The 24,565-nt window shown below is 34.2% G+C and overlaps 2 protein-coding genes across 2 annotated transcripts in view; one reads left to right on the top strand and one right to left on the bottom strand.

Moving 5' to 3' along the window:
- LOC133194056 (integrin beta-3-like) overlaps positions 1-10,817 on the bottom strand; it is a 30,497-nt gene extending 19,680 nt beyond the window's left edge. Inside the window, exon 1 of the mRNA XM_061329991.1 lies at positions 10,686-10,817. Coding sequence (XP_061185975.1) covers positions 10,686-10,734 — 49 coding nt within the window. The 5' untranslated portion in view covers positions 10,735-10,817. The remainder of the gene's footprint in view (positions 1-10,685) is intronic.
- A 1,828-nt stretch (positions 10,818-12,645) lies between these two features.
- Positions 12,646-23,400, top strand: LOC133193929 (uncharacterized). Its single transcript, XM_061329843.1, has 14 exons — positions 12,646-13,118; positions 16,644-16,736; positions 17,873-17,968; positions 18,522-18,632; positions 18,882-19,070; positions 19,204-19,296; positions 19,408-19,503; positions 19,838-19,924; positions 20,038-20,350; positions 20,544-20,723; positions 20,861-21,156; positions 21,794-22,335; positions 22,597-22,686; positions 22,792-23,400. The coding sequence occupies exons 1-14, from the start codon at positions 12,646-12,648 to the stop codon at positions 23,142-23,144; spliced, it is 3,012 nt and encodes a 1,003-aa protein (XP_061185827.1). The 3' UTR covers positions 23,145-23,400.
- Positions 23,401-24,565: the final 1,165 nt, after the last annotated feature.

The following is a 24,565-nucleotide window of genomic DNA, read 5'->3' as shown; positions in this document are numbered from 1 at the left end:
TGTATATAACAATATTGTATAGGGATAAATGCTAATTAAAATGGAAGCAGTTTAACTGCTATTTTTTCTTTAGTAAAGAAGATAGTTTTAAATATAATGAATTTTTAATATTTGAGAAACTTTTCTTTGGATGAAATACGGAGATAACGAACAGTATTCAAGTTCGAAAGTCCATTCAAACAATACAATTCAGGAGCAGAGCAACAGGAACCCCTAAAACATCAGAGGTTGATCAGGTACCATGGAGGAGTGAGCATCCTCTGCCGACCGCTCACACCCGCCGTGTGCTCCTTGTCATGATCGGGAAATTGATAAAATATGTAATTAATTCAGTGTGTAAATAATAGCCTAACAATTAGTATGAAAAAGGTCAGTCAGCATTTGACTTAAAAGTTACATAGTGAGTCAATATCGTGCGTTTCTTTTAAGATAATTGTATCATAAAGCTAAAGATTAATGAGAAATATGAATAAGGCGACGTTTTAATATCTCAACTGCACGATAAAAGCAAGAAAATACTGCAAAATGTAATTGCCGGAAAAAGAAAAGTTGTATTTATGACGTGATTGTTATCGTCAATGTCAAGGTCATGTGCCTTTTATTTTTAGTGGGTAACTTGAAAACAACATTGAATGAGCAATCAAAAGTGAGGAATAAGTTCTGAACATCTTTTTTTAAGATTATATAAAAATCCTCGGTCATCCAACATTTATATCTATTAAATTGAAACCATGGTAACTTCAACTTTTCTGCGCACGCGAACCTTAATGAGGAAGAAGTGAAGATATATTTTCGTGTTGGGACCAACTAAATTAATTATTTTTATTTTTCTCCACAAAAGTAGATTTTTTAGGTTCTGAAACGTGTGATTTTCTGAAACCTATTACTTTCATCAAGAGTTGAATAAAATTTGCATGTGTGTTGCAAAAATTCTACTTTTGTCAATTTTCCGTTTTTCCGTCTCGGTGTCTCTTTAATGATAGATTGTATTTGATGACAAGGTCATTGTATCGACCAAAGAACTTGCGAAATGATGACTTTAAACGAGATTGTTGATATTCTTGTTTCATCAACTTGTTTTTTTCAATAGCTTACCTCGTTTTAGAAATTGTTCGTGCGCATGCTCTTGCGTATCGAACCAAATGAGACATAAACCCCATATGCAGGTGATAAGGGTATATTGCTACATAAGTAAAGGGAGTTGACGATTGAAAAGTTGAAGTCGTCACGTTTATAATAAAGCTCGGTTGTAAGGTCTTTTTCTAGTAAAATATCCAAATATGAAATAGATGTGTCAGACTCTGTGGAATCTTTTATTTCAAGTTCACTGGGAAATATCCAGTAGACTTCTGAATGGAAATAACTATTGTCAATTTATAATACGTCGTCGATATATTTAAATGTCGAGTTGAAGGTCACAGCGAGTGTTTTCTTATTCTCAAGATTTTGAATAAATTCTGCTTCATATGAATACAAAAATAGGTCTGCCAATAACAGGGAGCAATCGGTACCAACTGCAGATAGTTGGAAGACCTGGTCTCCAAAAACTACATACCGGTAGATATTGCCAATCAGAAACTCAAGCATCTTTTTAATGTCAACTTCAGAGTATCTGTGTGTACAATCAGAATGTTTTTTTAACAAAATAATTTTGCAAAATAACCAATGACAAGGTAAGTAAATATCCATTTTAATTGAAAACCAGCTGTCAATGATTTCAAAAAGCCTGGACTTTTACCGTGAGGAATGGTTGTATAAAATGTTGAAAAAGTAGTACATGTACGTTATGATGTTATTGATTTTGGTAAAATTTTGTGATTTCAAATTTTCTAAAAGTTCCTTTGAATTTTTTAATATCCACATCTGATTTACACCACTTCTCGAATATACATTGCTGTACAGTACTCCTGAAGTGGTGTTAATATTTAAGAGAGGAGTAAAGAGAGAGGCTTAGTAGAACATTTACTAGAACCGCTAAGTATCTTTGTAAGGATTTTTATGAAGTTTAGGAATCCAGCATATCTATGGTAATTCAAATTCATTTTGATTGTTGGTAATATCAAAAAATAAAAATATTTAAAACTTACATATGATTTTGAAAAATTTTGCTCCTTAGAAAGGGAACTATGAGTATAAGTTGGATTATCACTTGCAGAATTAAATCCAAGTTCCTCTAAAATCGGTTAAAATAATGAGTCTTACAACGAAGGCAATGTAGTTACCTGCTTTGTCAGCTGGGACCAATACATACTGATCGTTTACAGGTGTAGTCTATCTTATTCTTTTTCACTTCTGAATTATTGTACACAGAAGGATAGATGGTTTATTCTTTAAAATCTTGTATGATTGCACCTGTGTCAACTTGTCAGCTGGATGTTCAGAAGTAAAGAAAAAGATTTTCAAATTTGTTATGAATTTTCTGTATATGAGCAACTAAGCCAGGGGCCTTGTGACGGTACATATTGTCGTTTTGTACATATTGTCGTCGGCGACAATATGTACCTACCTTCATTGCACATATTGTCGTCCATCGGTACATATTGTCACCGGCGACAATATGTACCGAGACGAGCCATTTTTTCCTCCTGCGTAATGGACGACAAAATGTACAGTCACACATCAGCACATTTTGTCGTCGGCGACAATATGTATCATGAACATCTGCATTTTGTCGTCGATATATTGTGTTGAAGAATATTTACTAAGGTCGTGAAAAGAAAGGGAGAGAGAGATTGATAAACACATATACAGACATATAAAGTGTATGGCAGGAAAATGTGAGTTTTTCTGATCACATTTAGTCTGTCGCCCGTCTGTAAACTTTCACAATTTCAGTTTCTTCTCAAGAACTACTGGGCCAATTTTAACCAAACTTGCCATAAAGTATCCGTGGATACAGGGGATTTAAGCTTGTTCAAATGAAGGATTATGCTCTCTTTCAAGGGAAGTAATTAAGAATTAGTGAAAAGTTAGTGACATCTTTTAAAAATCTTTTCAAGAACCGTTGTGTCAGAAAATTGAAACTCATGTGAAAGCTTCATTATAAAATGAAAATTCAGTTTTATTCAGATCATGTCCCTCGGGGGAAGAGTGGGGCTACAATAGGTGATCAAAGTTTTTCATAGAAAATATAAGAAAGATGAATTTCAAAATCTTCTTCTCCAGAACTACTGGATTAGAAGACTTATGTGAAAGCTTCATTATAAAATGAAAACTCAGTTTTATTCAGATCATGTCCCTCGGGGAAGAGTGGGGCTACAATAGGTGATCAAAGTTTTTCACAGAAAATATAGGAAAGATGAATTTCAAAATCCTCTTCTCCAGAACTACTGGATTAGAAGACTTATGTGAAAGCTTCATTATAAAATGAAAACTCAGTTTTATTCAGATCATGTCCCTCGGGGAAGAGTGGGGCTACAATAGGTGATCAAAGTTTTTCACAGAAAAAATAGGAAAGATGAATTTCAAAATCCTCTTCTCCAGAACTACTGGATTAGAAGAGATGACTTATGTGAAAGCTTCAGTACATAGTATACGTTCAATTTCGTAGGTGCTGGCATGAAAAAGATTCCTCATTGCTCAATGGCCCTGAGTGCCTAGTGTAGGTCTAAATCTGCAGCATTCCACCGGCAAATGTTGGCGTCTCAATATGATAGAAAAATTCTTGAAAGGAATGTAAAAACAAGAAATAAACAAACAAAACAAATTAAATTTTGATCACATCATGACCCCTAGGGGTAGGGTGGGGGCATAATGAGTGATCAAAGTTTTACATAAGAATATATACAGAAAAACTTTGAAAAAATCTTCTCACGAACTAAGGTGGATCTACATGTAACTCCGGCGCACATCCCCATCAACCAAACCAACCCTATTTTTTTTTTTTTTTTTTTTTTTTTTTGGCTTTTATAAATTGACTAAATTCTGTATGTTAAGTTGTATATATTCTTAATATAATCCACAGGTAAAATTTCATAAATAAATAATTTACTTTACTTAATACACAGTAACACACCTTCATATACAAATAACTTTTCTGCTTCTCAAAAAAAAAAATCTGAACCGCACCCCCTCCCCGTTCTGAAATTTCTGGATCCACCACTGATAACAACAGTAGGCCAGTGATTAGTGATGTTTATATGGAAGCATACCCTCAGGTAGTTTGAATTCAAGTATCTTAAAATCATGAACCCCTGTCCGAGGATGGAGCCGCAATGGACGATCAACGTTTTACGCATTCTTTAAAAAATTCTCAAAAACAGTGATTAGTCATAAAAATGATACTGAACTTGATATGGATGCATTGCCATTTACACACCAATTACAAACACTAATTACGTTCACAAAACTACCAAAGACAACAAAGTTATCTTGAAGCAACAATATCTGTGGGGTGACAAGTGCAGTGAGGGTAAGGCGCATAATGTCGCCAGCGACAATATGTACATACATGTATGTTTCTTTTTAGGCGGCGACAATATGTACCGATGCCATTGATGGACGACAATATATGCAGTGAGGGTAGTTACGTATTGTCGCCAACGACAATATGTACAAAACGACAGTATCTACCGTCACAGGCTTGAACCCTGAATCCAGTAAAGAAGTTGTTTTTTTTTTAGAAGAATCAGTTGGCGCTAATTCTCTTGCCATATCAGGGCATGGAAATAAAACTGGAAACCTTACGCTCCCGCATCAAATTATGTCGGGATCTAGTCTAAATACTACCAAAATACAGAAGCGAGGAGGGTTTAATTTTAATAAGTTTGTTGGTTTAGTTGTTTTAAAATTATTGAAAAGGCTGAAATATTCGAAAGTTTACGACAATCGGGAATAAATATCATTTATTTAAAGTTTCTCTTAGTAAAACAGGTGAACTTATACACAATATTGATGTATGCATAGATCCCATTCTCTCATCAGAGGGCGCCCTGCGCATGCAAATGAAACTCCCAGAAAGATGACAAACATTCTTGTATCTCTCAAGTTCATCATGAATTACTTTTCAGTAAATACTTTTACATGCGGCAACTCCTTTTGAAAAAAAGGGGATCAGTGATCAACAATTTACACACCATACAGATATGCAGAGTATGAATTCCATCATGAATATGTATAGTATATGATTACGTTTGCACACTCTTTGACCATAAAATTCTCGTAGTGGACGTTTATTAACGAATAGACAAAAGAAGTAGAGATGTGTTGTGACCTCTAAAAGTGGAGAAGCTAGGCAAAAATAATGTGAATGCTTTTCTGACTCAGGATAAGGAGTCTGGGACTGCATTAAGCCCTCCCCCCAGCGGGTCCGGGGGTGCATTTGGTGGAGCTCCACAAAATTGACAATATTTAGAAGTGTTAGATTGAATCTCAGAATGTGCAATGTGAAGATAATGCAAAAGATTTTCTTTGAATAATTGAAATACGTTCTTTCTTCAAAGATTTTTTGTTTGTAATATGATATGGATGCTTTGGCATATAAACATACATAGTCGCTAGGCCTCTAATTTATTGACGTTCCAATCCCAAAACCCACCCGGAAATGCCCTGGATCAGCTTATATAGACATTGAATTCTCAGGGCACGTGTACTTATGGACGGAAATGTGTATTGCGGATAAGATTCTTCGTAACAGTGCAACAGTATGTAAACTGTTGTAGAATGTGTTACAGAGGAAACAGGACATATACAATATATAAGATACACTTGAATCAGATTTTTGAATAAATATCTATTGTGCATTTTAAGAGACTTATAAATAAGCCACAACGCTCACCTGAGTCACACGTTGGTCCATCTTGTGGACTTCTTCAGTGTTTCCACTGTATAGTTATACAAAATATTAATGTAAAACCCATCCTATACCCAGGGGCCATAATTTGAACAAATTGAATCTACACTACTTGAAGATGCGTCCATATAAAAATGAGAAATCATGGCTAAGCTGTTCTTGAAAAGATTTTTTTTTAATTTATCATATATTCCTATGTACAAGTTGATCGCCTCTTGCAGTCCCAACCCCAGGGGTCATGATTTCAACAAACTTAAATCTTCGCTACGTGAGGTAGTTTCCATATTTAATTTACTACCCATAGACCCATAGCTTTGCTGTCCCTGAGAAGATTTTAAAATATTTTCTCCTAAATATTCGTTCGTAAAACTTTGCACTCCTATTGTAGCCCCGCCCTTACTCGGGGGCGGGGGGGGGGGGGGTCATGATTCGTACAAACTTGAATTCAAAGTAGCTTAGAATGCTGTTGTTTGTAAAGATTTTTCTTTATATTTCAATGTAAAAATTTGATTATCTCTTGTAGCCCCACCCTATTCATGGGGGCTATGATTTGAAAATTTTAAAATCTACACATAAGACTTCACATAAGATTTATCTTTTCTGGTCCAGCACTTCTTGAGAAGAAGATTTAATTTTTAAAGATTTTTCCTGTATACTTCAATGTAAAACTTTAACTATTGTGACCCCACCCTACTCCTGGGGCAATGATTTGAACAATTTAGAATCTACACTACCCAGGAAGCCTCCAACTAAGTTTCACCTTTTCTGGTCCAGTGGTTCTTGACAAGATTTTTTAATGACCCTACCCTATTTTTTGCCTTTTGCATTTTTTAAAAATAGCCCAATGGTTCTTGAAAAGGAGTTGAATATGTGAAAAAATGACAGACGGACGAAGGGACGCTGAACAACGGGTGATCAGAAAAGGTGATCCATCCTTCAATATTTCCGTCAAGAAAATTTAACGAAGTTCAATAGTTTCTTTTGACATCTGTGAAAAAAAAAACATTCAATCTTCACGATGACACTGGTATTTTGACATGCAGTTTACAAAGTACTGAAAATTTTAACCCCCTCCTTTAAAGAATCACACTTTGGTTTATTGGCAAAAATTATTAATTTTTATATTGGGGGTGGGGGGGGGGGTGTTATCTTAAATCTTGGCACTGTCACCCCTTCATTCCCTTCTGAACCCAGCTACCCATCCAATTAAACTTCTGCTCTTTCTCTCTCAAATCTGAAAACTCTTTATACAGACCTGAACATCATGATATACATATATTCGCTGTAAAAATGTAATATGTATTATATGTTTATGTATTATATGTATGTTATATGTATTGTGTAATTAATGTGATAATATGGACTCGATCTTAATCTTATTTCTTAGGGTGAGTAATCCAAGAGTCAGCACATATTTCCTCTGTCATGTGTCTATGACTAACATTCTCATCAATAATAAACAATCAATACTCGATAGCTTTAAAGATGGATGGCTAGAATAGGATTAAGACTCCTTAAACAGGAGACAACAAATGCATAAACTTCAAAACGAGATGCAAAATGAGAAACTTTTATGACTAACAATAATCGTATATATGGGTTGTGACATTGTGTAAACTTTGTTTATAAAAAATCAAAAGAGCCATGCAAGTTCATATTCATAAGAATTCCAGGAATGTGGGACTCAGGAAGCTTGTGCTGAGCATTAAGATTGTTATCAGAAAATCTAGCGAGTGTGACATTTGTAAAATCATATGCACTTTTCAACAGCTAAAATCATATACAACAGATTAGGTATTCAAAGATTCCTCTGTCTTTAACCCCCGCCTTAATAAAGATAAAAGCGGGGGTACATGTAAGCAGGCGCGGATCTAGAGAGGGGTCACTCAGGGGGTTCAGACTCCCATCCCCGGTATTTTCGGAATAATTAAAATGATAGCCCAGTAACTAAATATTGACCTTGGAACCTCCCCTCCCCTCCTTAGAAAAAAACGGACCCATCGTAATGGTAGGACGAGAGTTATACGTTTATTTAAGATGAAGGAAAGCAACTCATCCTAAATTCATACGCCACCTCACTTTTTCAATCATTTTTTTCTTTTACTTTCTAAGAGTCAGAGAAATCAGAAATCCCAAATTGGATGGAAGGTTGGGGTGCATGGACTCCTACCTGTTTCTAACGTTAGCAGCTACTGCCGTAGATAACATTTCTCTGCTTAACTTTATAATATATGTAATTGTGTTTGACCTACTTATGTTGTTTCTCAAAATATATTCTTTCAGCCATTTTTCTATTAAGGAAGAAATTCGATGTTTTTTGTTGCTGTTGTTTTTATCATGTTTATAGATGCCTAAATATGAAAGTTGCACAAAAACATATAGAAATAAAATATATTAATGAATGAAGATTAAAATATTGTATAAATCAATATATTACCAACGCAATTATTTAATTTGATGTTCCACCACTATCAGATTGAATGAAATTGACAACTAGTATATAACAGATATATACCATAGGCCTATGATATATACGGATTGTATACTCAGTATATTTAGATCCCATTTATAATTATACCTATCAGTATGAAAGAGCTAAATGTGTTAATGACCTTGACCTGTCCTTGAATAGTTATCTCCCTTGGTTTTTAATAATCAGAAAATCGGTAAAAAAATTGTTTTCATTCGTTATGTATTCCTAATATTTAAAGGCATCTTTCCCACCACAGCATTTATTATCATGATTATTATACACTAACATTTGTACTATTTGAATTTTATTTCTAAAAGTTCGAGTGTCCCCATATACTTAAATGCAATCTATTTTGATTAATTACTGCATATGTAGGTAATTATATTTCTGAAAAGTTCTCTTGGTGAGTCCCTTTCTATTTCAACATGTAATATCAACGGGTTTTTTTCTATTTGCGGATATTTTAGGATAGGGAATTGGGTCATATTAGGGATGGAATGCCTTAATTCCAAAATGAAATTCTCTTTTGCAAAATCTTGGAAATGTTGAATAAATAGTTTTTATAGCAATAAATATTGACACTTTATAAATACAACAAACATGAATGCATCAGCAATGATATGGTTAATAGATCATGTAGTTCCAGTATATTTTAGAATGGGTGAAACCTTTTTTCGATCTCATTTATGTTGAACAGTCGTGTAGTTTTTCCCGGGTGACTAATTTTTCTGAGCATACACATGCAGGATCTATATAGCTTTTTCAGATTTGAAGAAAAAGGCGAGGGCGGAATTTAGATAAGATAAGGATTATAAATCGGAAAGAAATAAAGACGTCAAATAGTAGATATAGATTTAAATATGTACATGTAAAAGTCTATATTGTAGGTATTACAGATGCAGTGGTAAATCAAATGTATACTCTGTGTATTTGAGCTGCTTCTTCGGCGTTCATTTAAAAAATATGCTTTAATAAAATATTTCAAGGACACATAGCTGCTTTTCATATTCGACAGGTCAGCAAGAAAAAGGAAAGGCTATAAGCTATAAAATAAACTATAGTACTTTTCTATAATACAACATTAAGCTATTATAAGTAGAGAGAGAGAGAGACAGAGAGAGCATCAAATGAGATTTCCCTGTCCCACACAAACCAAAACTATTATCTTATTGTGTGTTTTCTGGGACATGTGATAATTCGATACTATCTATTGATTTTCCCTTTAATTTTCCTATGGAGGCCAATTTTTCCTCCATCTTTCATTCTCTATATTTGTATTTGTCGTGAATCAACTTAATTAGCAACACAAAAGAACCGGTTATTGAATTGACTATACTGATGTGTATAATAATGAAATTAAAGAGCTGATATTTCCGAAATCTATATGTTTCTAATTGATACTGGTTTATTTCAAAATAAACATATTGAGTGTACATCTTTTCCAAAACTTAACCCGAACGAAAGCAGAATTTCTGGGGCAAATGTTCATAAATGTTTTGGTAACCTGGGTTACACACCAGGGTTTATTTTGATAAGTGATTTTAAATATTTAACAAATCTAAAAGAGAAAAAAAAAGAACTTTTCACTGGATGTCGGTTATATATTGGTTAGGTGATAAAACCTTTCTTCCTGAACATTGGCAAAACGGGCGATGAAACGGATACTTTTTTGTGTCCCGGAGGTAGGAAAGACCGACAATCCACTGTCAACGCTGCAGATTATGGTAATGATGTTATTTTACAACTGAATGAAAGATTAAGGTATTGTTTAAAGGTCAACAAATACAGACCCATTCAGAGATCGTGAATTGTGTTATTTCAGCATACATAGTTTTTTTTCCGCTGCATCAAGTGTACACATTTCAGACATCAAGGGTTTGACATAACTTCCCGTTCTTAGACAACACAGAAATACGGCAAACACAGAGGCTATTATACATATACATGTATGTACCGGGGCGTGTTATAATTGGGCTATATAAGATACGCGAGTCTTCCAATATAAGGAGCATACTTTGACACTAAGCAAGGGGGATTTCCAAATATGTAAATACATTTCATTCCACTCGAAATTTTTCAAAAAGTATCAATAATTGTTTTGGGTCTAAATGATTATAAACGTATACAGACAACAGCCATGATACATGTAGTAATCATAGTACTAAAATACATTAAGGAAGATCGTGTCATTTTTTCTCAACAGTACGATAAACTAGGTGCATTTTATTGGAGCAGGAAAAACATTCCAAATAAAACAAAAAATCGCCCTTCATTTTATCAAAAAACATTTATACTATGTATGAGAGTGTATCTAGTCACTTCCTGAATAAAGACCAGATACAGGCAGGCTACGACCACCGGATCACAGGGAGAAAAAAAAAAACAACGAAAAACATAATTAGGGATATGCAGATCACTTACTAGCTATAATGAAGAGTAGTAAACATCGCCATGCTATCGATGCGTCCATCTTGAAAATATTATCCGAAGGAAAACAGTCATAACACACTCACACAATATACGTTACATCCGCCTTGAGTGCTGAGACTGCGGAAGGGGGCCCACCACGGGGTAATCAATTTTATTTCCTCTTTCATGGCGCGCTGAGAGTTTTTAAATTTATTGCATTTTTTGTGCAGTTTTAGTGGAATATGTAGTGATAAGGAAATAAAAACATGTTTAGGTATCAAAAATATTTAGCAAAAATGAAAGAAAACACGACAAATGGAATTGATGGCAGGGAAATTAATACAATAATGAAATTTATATATATACATGTGTATTACGTAACTATATTCATATACACGTCATTATTAATATCGCACTCTCCTTGGATATTTTGAATTAAATAAATTTTCAAAATGCATATAAGTGCATTGTAAACATAACCAATCACAGTTGTTGAGAGAGGATTGGAAGGCATTTATTTAGATCAAGAACGAAAATTAAAATAGAATGGCTCTTTAAATTATGTATCAACGCTACAAAAATGCATGCTCTGTTTAAGGTTTTCATTCAATTTCTCCCTCTCTCTCTCTCTCTCTCTCTCTCTCTCTCTCTCTCTCTCTCTCTCAGCTTGACCCCTCTTTTGCTAAGAAATTATTTGAATTCAGAGGAAGAAAATTGCGGCTCACTTATATATCTGCATTTCTTAAATAAAGGTAAATTCTTGAATCTACAGTTGTATTTCAATTTCAATTATTAGATTAATTTATTAAATATTATTATATTTAGTCTAGAACTAAATATATACATTGACTTCTTTACAGAGAAATTGGAAAATTGGGGGGATGTGGAGGGGGCTTAAGATTTTCCGATCCTCACGTATTTCAGTCATTGCTGTTAGGGAAAACATACACGTATAAAGGTTGTAATATGATATATATATACTATGAAACAACTTGATTACGTGAACCTTTACCTGCTAAATATTGCAATTCAGTTTTTGAGCGTTCATTTATTAAATCCAGATTAACTTTCAAAGATTAATTCATTCTTTATACATGTAATACACGATTAAGCGGATTTTGTACCTAATTGTTGGCTAGTAGCTATGTGTTGTACGAAACAAATGTTCCTTAATAATTAACGGTAGATAGTAATATCGAAATTTGGCAGGAAATGCAGACAGGGTGCACTTAGGAGTAAAATTAATTACCCGTAATCCACTGCGGTAAGATATGAATGAGCTCCTTGTAAGTCTATTTTTGGAAAGTGTTGTAAATTCATGAACTTTTTACTATATGTAAATTGTGCACTTCAGTGTTTACTGAATCCTTCGAGTAGGTTTTGAGCTGGCATCATATGCAATTATGTGTTTTTCCCCCCTAATATATCCAAAATCACCTTGAGAACTTTTTTTTTCTATTTAACGAAAAAGGAAAATTTTATTTGGTTGATGATTAATGAAGACAAACTAGTGATTATCAAATTGAGTGAATATCTAGTTAAAACTTTCAGAAAATCTCATTTACGTATAGTATATGTAAATGAGATTTTCTGTAAGTTTTAATATACATACTGTCACGAAATGCATTTTCTCTTTACTCAACTAAAACTATAAGGAAATATTAACATGCCATTTAAAATGCACGTCTCTTTATTTATTTTTATTTCAATGGTAACGAAGATCGACCGATTGTAGAAAGTGGGCCATCAGAAGGGGGAAGAGGCGGGGGGGGGGGGCTGAACGTCAGTAGCATTGTCGGTAAATACTTGCAGGCTTGTGTTTTTGCCATATCGATGGTGTTCTACCTATATCCTATCCTTTCATTCGTGTAAAGATTATCTTAAATTATTTCATGCTTCATACTTTTCATATGCATTTTTATTTTATGATAATTATTTTTTATATCCGTTCAATTTATATTATATCTTAGGGATGTTCTGTACGTGGAGATCCTCTCAGAAGGTCATAGAACCTCAATGCGTAAAGACAGTTCAATACACGGACAACCAAGAAAAACCATCGTGGAAAGAAATCAACCTTCGCCATGAAGAATTTCGCCGAGCGTCAATTCTTACCAACCCGAATGTTCAATTAATAAAAATTAAATCAGTGTTGGCATTTTCAAAGGCTGGGAAATCAAAAAGTTTAGAGAAAAATGAAGAAGATAACTCCAACCAGGAGAGTTGTGACGAAAAAACGATAAACGAGACGACAGAGGAATTGAACCACCAACCTCGATCATCCAGGATCACCAAGAGATTTAGCATGGCGGATGTTGCCAGCAGGATTTCCAAAATTAGGGCAAGGAGGGTCTCGTTTAGGGAGGAAGGGGAGAGGACAGAGGATGAAAAATTACAGAGGAAACCCTCCATGTTCAAAAGGCTCGCCCAGAGGGCCACAAAAAGGTTCGAATTTTTTAAACTGGCTGATAAGTACAGTAAACCACGCTTATAGCGAACACGTTTATATAATGAATTGACGCCAATATTTAGGGGAAATTAAAACGATTGACATGAGGAGGCGGGGCGGTTTTGAGAGATTTCACTATTACTGTATTTAAGCTTGCCAGCAGATTCACACTTGTGTTACATTTCTTTAAAGTAATACCATGTTTATAATTACGTTATTCTTTTTCAGAATATTACAGGTAGATCAGACTTATATATATCCAATATGGTATGATGAGTTTTGTAAAGAAAAAAAAAATAATTTTAATCTATACATGTACATTATTTTGTATTATTTTTAAAAATGAACAATGTGGTTTATTTACAAGTAAACCCTTGAATTTTCTTCCGTTTCTTTCAAGCTTTTAATATAAGCAAAATATACATGCATAGGTAATTATTCATTCAGTTAAACCACCCACAATTTCCTCATCTGAACATCACGTTTAATTTATAGGAGAGTCGTTATACGATGTTTTATCATTTCCCGAGATCAGATCTATTTCCCGAGGTAAAACAGCCCTTTAACTACTATGACCTTGCGATTTAGATTCAGAACATTTTATCTCTATTGTCATAGAGACACTAATGGAGACTTGCATACTCCTTGCAGATAAATGTAAAATTTATGATTTAATTCGTATATCGGAAAACATACATGGAAAAGTTGATTTTCAAATTCAATTTAGGCATCGATGCTGATCAAAAAGCATTTAATTACTGGTTCACTAGAAGATTTCTAGTTTCTGTAAAGATAAAAAAAAATGGAAGTTAAAAAATAATTTAATGATAAATTAATTGATGCTCTTTTGAAATTTTCATTTCAGTATAAAAATCTACTGTTTGATCCACTCTCAAATATATATACGTAACATGTCCAAAAAATGCACAAATTATAGGGAGCGGATCAAACATATGGTTTTGATAAATTCTTGTATTTCTCGCAATAATAGTGGCTACACGTTTGCTTTATCATTTCAATAAATAAATGTGATGCCCTCTGATAAAGCCCAATGAAGTCACAAACTGTAGTGATCCTTTATAAAGGCTGTAAGACCACGTAACAGTAAAACAGTAAATACTCTAGAAAACGTGGTCAAAAGGTAAAACGTCTAATCGGATTTACTCGTAATTAGCGCTATAAATTAAGATTAAAGGAGAGTTCGAAGATAAATATAACGTTCGGAATGTTATGACATATACATGTAATCTTCCATACGATAATTGACCTTGCCTTTTATAAGAGAAAAATATGTTTTGATCTGAAAAGGCATTGTCATGTTTGACAATGTAGTCAGTTATGATTTTGGAGACGAGTTTAATTCACTAAAATGAGTCAAACTAATCGCAGGTAAGTGGAATGTATGTACAAGTTCAGTAGAGTAATGATCGATATACTTCCTGTAAGATTTTCGCTTTCCGCAGTAGAAATGCAGTCTTACATGTATTACTCAGAGCAATCGTTCAACACTTTATGAAATAAGAAGCAAATAAGATTGTTTTATAATTGCAATTAAATTTAAAGTAAAATAGAAATTGTAGTTGCTGAAATGAGTAATGAAATTTTAGTTGCTGAAATGAGTAATGAAATATTAGGTGCTGAAATAGGTCATGAAATTTTAGGTGCTGAAATGAGTCATGAAATTTTAGTTGCTGAAATAAGTAATGAAATTTTAGTTGCTGAAATAAGTTATGAAATTTTAGGTGCTGAAATGAGTAATGAAATTTTAGGTGCTGAAATGAGTAATGAAATTGTAGTTGCTGAAATAAGTAATGAAATTTTAGTTGCTGAAATAATTAATGAAATTTTAGGTGCTGAAATGAGTAATGAAATTTTAGGTGCTGAAATGAGTAATGAAATTGTAGTTGCTGAAATAAGTAATGAAATTTTAGTTGCTGAAATAATTAATGAAATTTTAGGTGCTGAAATGAGTAATGAAATTGTAGTTGCTGAAATAAGTAATGAAATTTTAGGTGCTGAAATAAGTAATGAAATTTTAGGTGCTGAAATAAGAAATGAAATTTTAGGTGCTGAAATAAGTCATGAAATTTTAGTTGCTGAAATGAGTAATGAAATTTTAGGTGCTGAAATAAGTCATGAAATTTTAGGTGCTGAAATAAGTCATGAAATTTTAGGTGCTGAAATGAGTAATGAAATTTTAGGTGCTGAAATAAGTAATGAGGTACCCGCTCCTCCCCGCCAATTCTCAAACTCACCCAAAAATGAGTTTATAAAATAAAAAAGAAATGTTTTGTAGGCAACAAACATACATGCATGTATGGATATATTCTAAGAAAAGTTTTAGGTTTTTTTAGAGTGTACACATGCATGTGGGAAAGAGGCACAAAATAATTTACAATTTAAGAAAAAAGTTCCAACATAATACAACAAAAAGGGTGGGCGAGGTGGCAGCTTGCCAAATTATGAAAATAACATAATTATCGACAAAACACTTCCAAAAAAAAGAGGGTGGTCCCTCCCCTGCGTACTAGGGTACTATTCAATTTCTTGAAGCACTTGAAGTTCTAGTATTGTAAGTACTTGATATCCTGGATCCGCCCCTAAATTTGTTTTATTTTTAAAGAAAAGGGTTGGTGGTAAACTACTGCACATGCTTTCAGACAGTATTTCTGTGTATTTGAACACTTCAGAAATATGAAATCTTAATCAGAGAAAATGACAAACTTCTTTCCATTGGAAACAATGAATTTTAATTCTACTCTAAAGGAGCTGATCCGTACTTATCAAAATATCATAAATTTGACAGAGCATGCAACTTGAATTGAAACTGGTCATGCAACACGTATATTTAAGTGTATAATTAGGAGAAAAATTAACAAGATTGCTTGTTAAACAACTGCATTCGTTAATCTGAGATTAAAACTCTAATCCGAATCCAGGGACCTACAAATCCTGTTTATTGAGAGAAATTACATGTGACATAACGACAAATAATAGAGAAACTGCAATATGTGAAAATCCAAAAATCAGTGTTAATTAATTTTTGAAAGTTTTCATGTGAAAATGGGAGTTTCACAAAGTGCTGGTGCCTTCACACCCAGGTCCTTGAACAGGTAAAGCTAAAAAGAAAAAAGCAGAATTGCAAATCTTAATTTTTAGTCTGCGTTCAAAGTGTCATTAAAGAGAATATTGTCAACTCTCGATAATCCGCACACCGATAATCTGGGCGCTTAAATTCACTTTCCGGAGGATTTTTTTTAGGGGGAGGGGGGTGCAGAATTTCGGTTTATGTCTACTAATATAAAAGTTACATTTCAGTAAATCGGATGCGTCATTAATCCGAACAATTAGTTTGGGGGACACAAGTGTCCGGGTTAACGAGGCGCGACTGTACCAACATTTATCATAGACTTATACTTTGCTTCATAGTACTTCTGAATACTGCGCACATTTACATGGATTATAATATAGCTAAAATTCATCCCCCTTTTTATGCTTCAGCTTTTACTGTTTATTTGCAGTGTTTTGAGTAAGAAACAAGATCCAGGGGCAAAGGTTAAGTCTGACGTAGAGAGATTGTGGAAAATACGATGTAGTCTTTACAAAAAAGAAAGGTAACCTTTCCTTTAAAAGTTTTCACGTAAAATTATTAGTTAAGATTAGATTGAAAAGTCACTTAAATTTGGGTGAACAAAGTTAAGTACAGCTCCAAATAAATTAAATGTAATGTAAAAGGTGAAGATAATGAACAGTGATCAATCTCGTAAATCAATTAAACAAAACACCAGAGGTGGGATCAGGTGCCTAGGGGAAATAAACATCCCTGTCGACGGTTTTACCTACCGTGAGCCTCATGTATTGATCAGGTAGACGGAGTACTTCTTAGTCAATTTTAGTATAAATACATGTACAATGTCCTAACAATTTGTATGAAACATGTCAGAAAAATAATGCGATGGTTATATTTACATACAAGATCAAGGTCATTATAATGACCGTAGAAATAGAAAAAGCTGACTTTAAACGAGGTAGTTGAAATCCTTAAAAGATCAATTTATTTGTCAGTAGCTTTTCTCCGTTTAAAAATTGGTCGTATTCAAATATAATCAATATTTTCAATATCGCTACATAAATGAGGGAAGTTGACGATGGAAAAGCTTAAGTCATCCCGTTTGTCATACAGTTTTGTTATTAGTTTGCCATTATTGTCTATACGAAGTAAAACATCCAAATATGAAACAAATGTAGCAGTCTTTGTAGTGTCTTTTATTTGGAGTTCACTGGGATATATCGAGTCGACATATAAATGAAAGTAAATATTTTTTAATGATAAAACGTCGTTTTATATATACATTACATATATAGATTACATTTATATCTAAATTTGAGCTGAAGACCACATTAAGATTTTGCTTCTTCTCAGGTAGAAATTTTTGAATAAATTCTGCTCATGGGAATATAACAACAGGTCGGCTAAAAAAGGAGCACAATTACTGCCCTTTGCAATTCCAACATATTGTTGGAAGACCTGTAGATAAGGAAATGTGATACTATCTTGGCTCGATGCATAGTAAGATTTATAGAATCTTTTCTATAGAAAGGTAATATTATTGCGTAGGTCTATAAAATTTCGATACCGTTTGACATCTAAAATAGTTCTGTGTATTTCCAACATATTATTCTGAATAAATTTTAATTATTTCTTTTAGCATTAGCATCATTGTGACTGATTTTTTCTTATTCCCTCTAGTTTCAAGGACGAGGAAATCTCATTGTTGCGGTCACTCATCAGTGAAACTCTAGACCTGACGGGGCGACTGCGTATCATGGTCAGAGAAAGTGAAGAGTGAGTATGTTTATTTGATTTATACAATTTTACAATTGCCAAATGAATGTTTTGTCAATATATACCTTGAAATCTAGAGGCATACATGCATATTAACTGCTCATGCATGGAATCTCTGAATTATTTCTTTCTGTTCTTATTTGTTTTCATACGTCAGAGGGCGATGCATGCAGATTGGGGAAAAAGATTAAAACAATAAAGGTGTTTTTAAAATAATTATATTTTCTGGAAAGTATGCATCATGCATCTATAAATTTAAAACCAAAGGAAAAATTAGAGTAACATTGAGGAAGTTATTGAAGACAAGGAAAATCTTAATTTTGAGGGGAAATTTATGAAAGATAAACATGTTATAGTAGACGCGTACACTTTTATACATTGTGTTCCTTTTAACCTGAAATAGAATTGTCATATGATCATAGATTAAATGAGCAATGTCATGTACTTATTGTTATACTATCCATTGGCATGTCTTTTACATATTACTGTAATCATTTTATATTTGTAAGCATCGAGAGGTTACGATACTTTTATATTTCTTTCACATCTACAGCCACACGGATCAGGATGTGGACAACTATTGTAAGGACATTAATGGCCTTCAGCTTCTCTTCTACAACATTGTAGAGATCTGGCAAAAAGTGGCGGATCCAGAAAGGAGAAAGTGCGTATGGGTATTGCCAAGTCGTCAACTGCCGTTTTGCTATTTCTAAAATATGCGAATTTTAAAGAAACATTGTAGACAATCTTATTTTGGCTTCCCTCTAGCATATTCAGCACGTGATTTATAAATTATTAATGAAAATGTCCCTTTCTTTTCAAAACTATAATTGTAATTTTCATTCGAATTAAAGTCAGCACGTGACCTATGAGATTTGAGAGTGTTCGATGAATTACACTGGTCATATTCCAGATACAAGGATGGCATTCTTATGGACATTATGGAGCTGTCCTCTGATGTGGCCTCCATTACCGGGGAGATACTGTTAGTGTTCCTCCAACGCTTCCAGTTAAACATTATCCCTTTACTGAAACCAATTCACGGTCTGTTCTACGGTCTGGGGCTTCATGTCAAATACAACTGCCTGGACAAGGATCTTATGTGAGAATTTAAGTCATTTTCAAGCTCAGATTTAAGCAATTTTCTGTTAGGGTTTATACTATCTGTTATTGCATTAAAAGGTGGTTGGTGTCGTAAAAGCATAATTTCTGAGACTGTATCATTCTTGTTGTAGATACAGTCACACTGCCCCCGGGACCTACTCTGGGTTTTTAGCGGGAATTTTACAGCTGTTCAGAAGTGCCAAAATTTTACTCAAGAGACTCAAGTAAATTTTAACATTGCATGATATTCAACACAAAGAATAGAAAATAGGAAAATATATAAAGTTTATTATTGTGGCAAACACAGTTCCATTAGACCATTATTTTTTTTCTAGATTTGAAGATGACGCCTCGAAGGGAAAGAAAAAGCTTGTTCAAACAAACATTGCATCCTTCGTTAGCGAGGCCACTGTGTCACATGGTCTACACACGTAAGAATTTAGCTTGACGATATGTTTTTTCTTCAATCTCTGTTAATTAGGACATGTATTTCTTGAATTTTCGTAGAAATCACCAAATTTATTCCATATATGAATCGAAGACCGATGCTAATATTTATCATCGAAGTAACTTTCTATACAGTTTTTACTTACCTTTTCCCACACACCATGGAATAATGTTGCATCATGCTCGTAGCACCTAGCATAATTGCAATAATTCTTTTATGAATTTATAATATAATTTTGGTTGTGTATGATTAATAATTATTTGACATTAACATTCATGGTAATAATTATTCTCCTGAGATATATTTATCTTTAACAGACTGTCTACAGATGAGTTACGCGAAATGGTATTAAGGATTGGGAACATTTGTACAGATGCATTTTACACCATTGGTAAAACAAGCGGGTAATTTTCTTTATCAATAAATTAGTCTCTTTCTCGGCTTTTACATGAAATTTTCTTAAAGTTGATGTTTATTTTGTTGACTTACATGTGCACGTTTTTTTTTATCTATTAAGGACATTGGACTACATAGACCTTGGTGATGGAGTTCACGCAGTGGCGCCGTTAGAGAGCCTCGGTTTGATTTCGCATTGTGATTTTATTCAGTGTCCGATAGAATCTCGATCAACACTAATGGCGGGAATTCAACTGCACGACGGACAACATTATGTGTCTGACTTTTTCCAGGTTACCGGAAGTGCATTTCGTTGCCAAGAGAAAATAACTCTTCGGTCTCCAATTCATCATTCGTCATTTCCGGCATCTGCTACAGTCCGTGTGAAAACAAAAACGGGGGACAAGTGGACTGACGTCGAAGGCGACATCATAGTAAGTTTGTTGTTTTTATTGACTGAGAAATTATAATGATTTTTAAGCATTTTTCAAGAAAGAAAGTTGAGAATGGCCATGGATATTCAAATCCAATTTTCAAAAAGATTAAGCTTTTACCTTTGGGAAAAAGGAGAGGACCCCAAAAATGCAAGCTCTGGTTTAAATATTTTGTATTATTTTATTTAAATAGGCAGGTAAATGTGAGTTTAAGGCAAGCTACATGGAGGCTTTCGTCGTCGTGGCAGGTTATCGGCCCTATCACAGGGAGATAACTCCAGCAGGATTTACTTACATGTCGGATGATGACTCGAGAATTCGAATTAACTTCCCTCAAAACTGCTTCAGTCGCCCATGTATCGTACAGTTCAGAGTAAGATAGCCGACAGTAGTGTAATGTAAATTTTGAAATGGTTATATCAAAGATGATTTTAGATATTAAATACATTTGAGTGGATGCAGAAAATTGTTTATCTGCAAGTGATGAAGGTTTTGTTTTGGATGTTACAGTTAATCCAGCTTAACAGAAACAGAATATTTTCATACAAGGAGACATGCCCAGACATGTGCAAATATGTCACTTGTATATCGGACGTCATTTTCATAAAACATGATGATGACGTCACAATCAACGAACCTGCTCTTGTGCACATGCCCATTATTAACGACATGGACGACTATGAAACAGAGATAGTTGTGTTCCGGAAGCGGGCTGACGGCGAGGTGGAAGTGATTCCACGACCAATGGCTATGCGGTGTGAATCAACAGGGAATTGCTACACCTTCCAAATTGACCGATTTTGTGGGTATGTTTGATAAACATATATATAACATGTAATACTTTGAGAAGTAAAAGTGATTTCTTTCTTTGCGGCTTGCAGCCAAATAGTTTTAAAAGAAAATTACCTGCTTGTGTGTAAGTTGATAGGTGCGAACTATAAAGAAAGCTCAGAGATTTTCACAAGGTTGTTATCTGATTGTAGAAATGGCGCTTCTAGTTGCAGGTACAAGTACAATGCTCTGGTTTGCACATCATACGATTTGTCGAGAGCGCACCTTTGCTTTTTGCGTTTAATTCACATGCTGAATTTGCTCCTCTTTGCGCATGAAGTTTAATTTATGTTACACATATTCTTGAATAAGAACAAGCGAAAATTTATTATTAGATTTTATTTTTCTTATATCAAAAGACACTTGTTTCAATATGGCATGTTATGTTTTCTTAATTCTTTTAATAAATACTGGCAAAACTCTTTTATGTATTGTATATGAATTAGCACAAAACTCAGATAAAACGAGTAACAAAGATGTTAATAAATTTATCATCGAAAGAGAATTAATCGAATGTTGATATCAATGAAAATGTATTAAATAAGATTTAGAACAGTTCATAACAGAATTCCATGTTATTAACTCGGAACAATCAATTTCATTTTTTTATAGACTGGCTGTTGGAAAAGCAAACAAAAGGCAGATGAAGAAAAATCGTCGCGCCATCATTGACGAGTTTAATCTTTACTACGAGACTGAACACATTTGTACCGTTTTAACACTGATGGACAGATCCTCGCTTCAGAGTGGGGTGGTAAAATTATGGTCGGAAGTGGTAGAGAAGAGATTCTTGAAAAGAACTATGCGCATGCGCATGAAAGAGGGTCTCTTTGAAATTCCCGGAAGTAGATCGCCGGATATACGCATGAAAGATTATGACGTCGTGCGAATAGACCTAGAGGGGAATATTGGAAAAATAAGAGATCTTTCACATGAACATTACTTTATTTCATACCTCAGCAGTTCTAATCAAAACTACAGGTCGTTTCCTATTGAACCTAGACGGGATCCCCGTGGAAGACAAATTGGTATTATAAATTACTACCGGGAATCTGGACAGGAAGATGTGTGTATTCATTTGGTTTCCATGGAGACAGAGCGGTTCCTTGTCAGTGGTCCGCGGCTGCCGACATCTCACGCAGATGCCAAACCATGTAAGATTTTTAAATGTATTCCTGCAGTCCTTCAATGGTGAAAATATGTGTGGAACTTGATAATTTTTATATATAACGCATGATTAAAAAATTGCCAGTTATATTTAAACCGAACCAAATAAAAAAAATTATTTAGAGCTATACTTTTGAAATAATTTGTATTTACCTACCATGCATGTATAGTTAAAGAATAACTGCTGTAATGCATGTATAGTTAAAGAATAATTCCTGTAATGCATACAAGTTTCTTTTTTTTTTCAGCTTCTCAGATGGGTCGAGTCACGTGGTCACGTGGTTCTCAGAAATCGAGTAAATCCGTCAGATCTACCATTGTTTATCGTTCCATGTTCGGTAAATGTTTTTTTTTTTTTTAAAGTTTTTTGTTCTAATATTTTCCTTTCCTGTTCTGGATTTCACTGCGTTTTCAGCTTCATTTTGTATCGTTCTCTTTTTCAGATGAAGTCCCGGTCTTAAGTCATCAAAGCCTACTAGTTTTGGCAGGTGCACTTCCACATCAGTACGCCACCACGCTAGGTGTCGCTTTACGTCTTCCGTACGAGGATATCCTTGACATCAAGGCGCTTGACCAGCCGCCCGTCATCACCAACTTCGAAATTCTCTGGAAATGGCGAGGAAAAGTGGCCAGCGTTGAAATGGTGGACGCCTTGGCCAATGCTTTTCGGGAAATCAAACAGAAGAAATTTATTGACGTTATAATGAAAGCCAACTTCGAAAAACGACCATTAAAACACGGTGATTTTTCCGCTCGCCATCACAACTGTGTGCAGTTTGCAATTGCGCCATCATGACATTTACTGCTTATTTAGACTCATTATTCTCTTTTTATTTATATAATTTACTTTTTAAAGCATTCAAAATTTATTGCATAAGCAGTACACGTACTTATTTGCGTAATCTTAATTGAATTAGTGCTATGTGCTTAATCATACCTTTATACAGGAATGAAACAGCGTGCTTTAGGTCTCTGCTTGTTATGCACTGAAATCTGAATCATAAATAATACCCATTCTATTTAAAATCTATATATATATTGTAGAAATCATTCTGTGTAGATGTTATCAAATTCATTGCGTTTTTAACTTTCAACCTTTTTTTAACTTCAAAAGGATTCATGAGTCAATGAAATAGTACGCTATATTATGTTTACATAATTATATTATGAAAAGATCGATACTGTTCAAGCATTTTCAAATGATTTGTTTCTAAACAGTGTAAAATGAAATAAAAGTTTCAAAACGAAGAATTTCAAATTGATTTTTTTTCCCGAGATTCAAGCAGCGGCTTAAGACAAACTATGAGCTTTCACCACATGTATCTGTAGGTCGGACTCTATTCTCCCAGCTCTCAAGCGCGAACGTGCACTACAATGCCATTTTTTAAATCCATTTGTACATAGCGCGAAAAGCATCAAATTTGGCATTAAAGACAATTCTACTTTTCTAAAAATTAAAAAAATCAAGGATCCAAAAAAAATTTCATCACTTGCGGACAAATTAAAAGTTGCAAACAAGAGATGGGTGCGTGTATGGTTCGAATTGTAGGATTTTCAAATATAATTGATGAAGGTTTTAACAGAATAAACAAGTAATAGCTTTTTCAAAAAGCTTGCCTGACTAATCAATCAATATCTATGGAACGTATATGCAAGAGAGGTGCTAAATGTTTCCGTCATCAAGGAGCGACATAGTTGCGATACTTCATTACACAAGATGTACAATTGACTTTCTTAAATGTCATAACCAAATACTACAGATTAACGAATATCTAAGATATGCCACTATTTGGTCATTTATTAGTTAGCCCACGGGCTGACTAGTTACCTTGGGATGAAACTGCAAGTGCGCTAGCGTAGATTATAATCAAAGGCAGATCCAGCATCGGCGCCCCCCCCCCCCCCCCGTTTGAATTTTTTGTATGTAGAACTTACATGTTCATTATCCTAAAATCAAGGAAAAAACACCTCTCATTTGTAAGAATTCGACAGCTTCCGGGGGCTTCGCCGCCGAACCCCCATCAGGGCTTTGCCTTGGACCCACTGGGGTTTCAATACAGCCCCCCAGACCCCCTGCCTTCTACTGCGCCCTCCCGTTATGAAATTCCTGGATCCGCCACTGATAATTCTGAGGAAAAAATAGTTAGATGATTCTTTTTAAAGAAATTTATATTACATGTACTCTCTTACTAGAGGGCGCTCTTCTTCATGCACACT

This window comes from Saccostrea echinata, unplaced genomic scaffold, assembly GCF_033153115.1.
Source record: "Saccostrea echinata isolate AGI-Se365-2 ecotype Australia unplaced genomic scaffold, CSIRO_AGI_Sech_v1 ptg000028l, whole genome shotgun sequence".
Lineage (NCBI taxonomy): Eukaryota > Metazoa > Mollusca > Bivalvia > Ostreida > Ostreidae > Saccostrea > Saccostrea echinata.
Note: the sequence above shows the minus strand (reverse complement) of the source record. Positions and strands in the feature narration are given on the sequence as shown.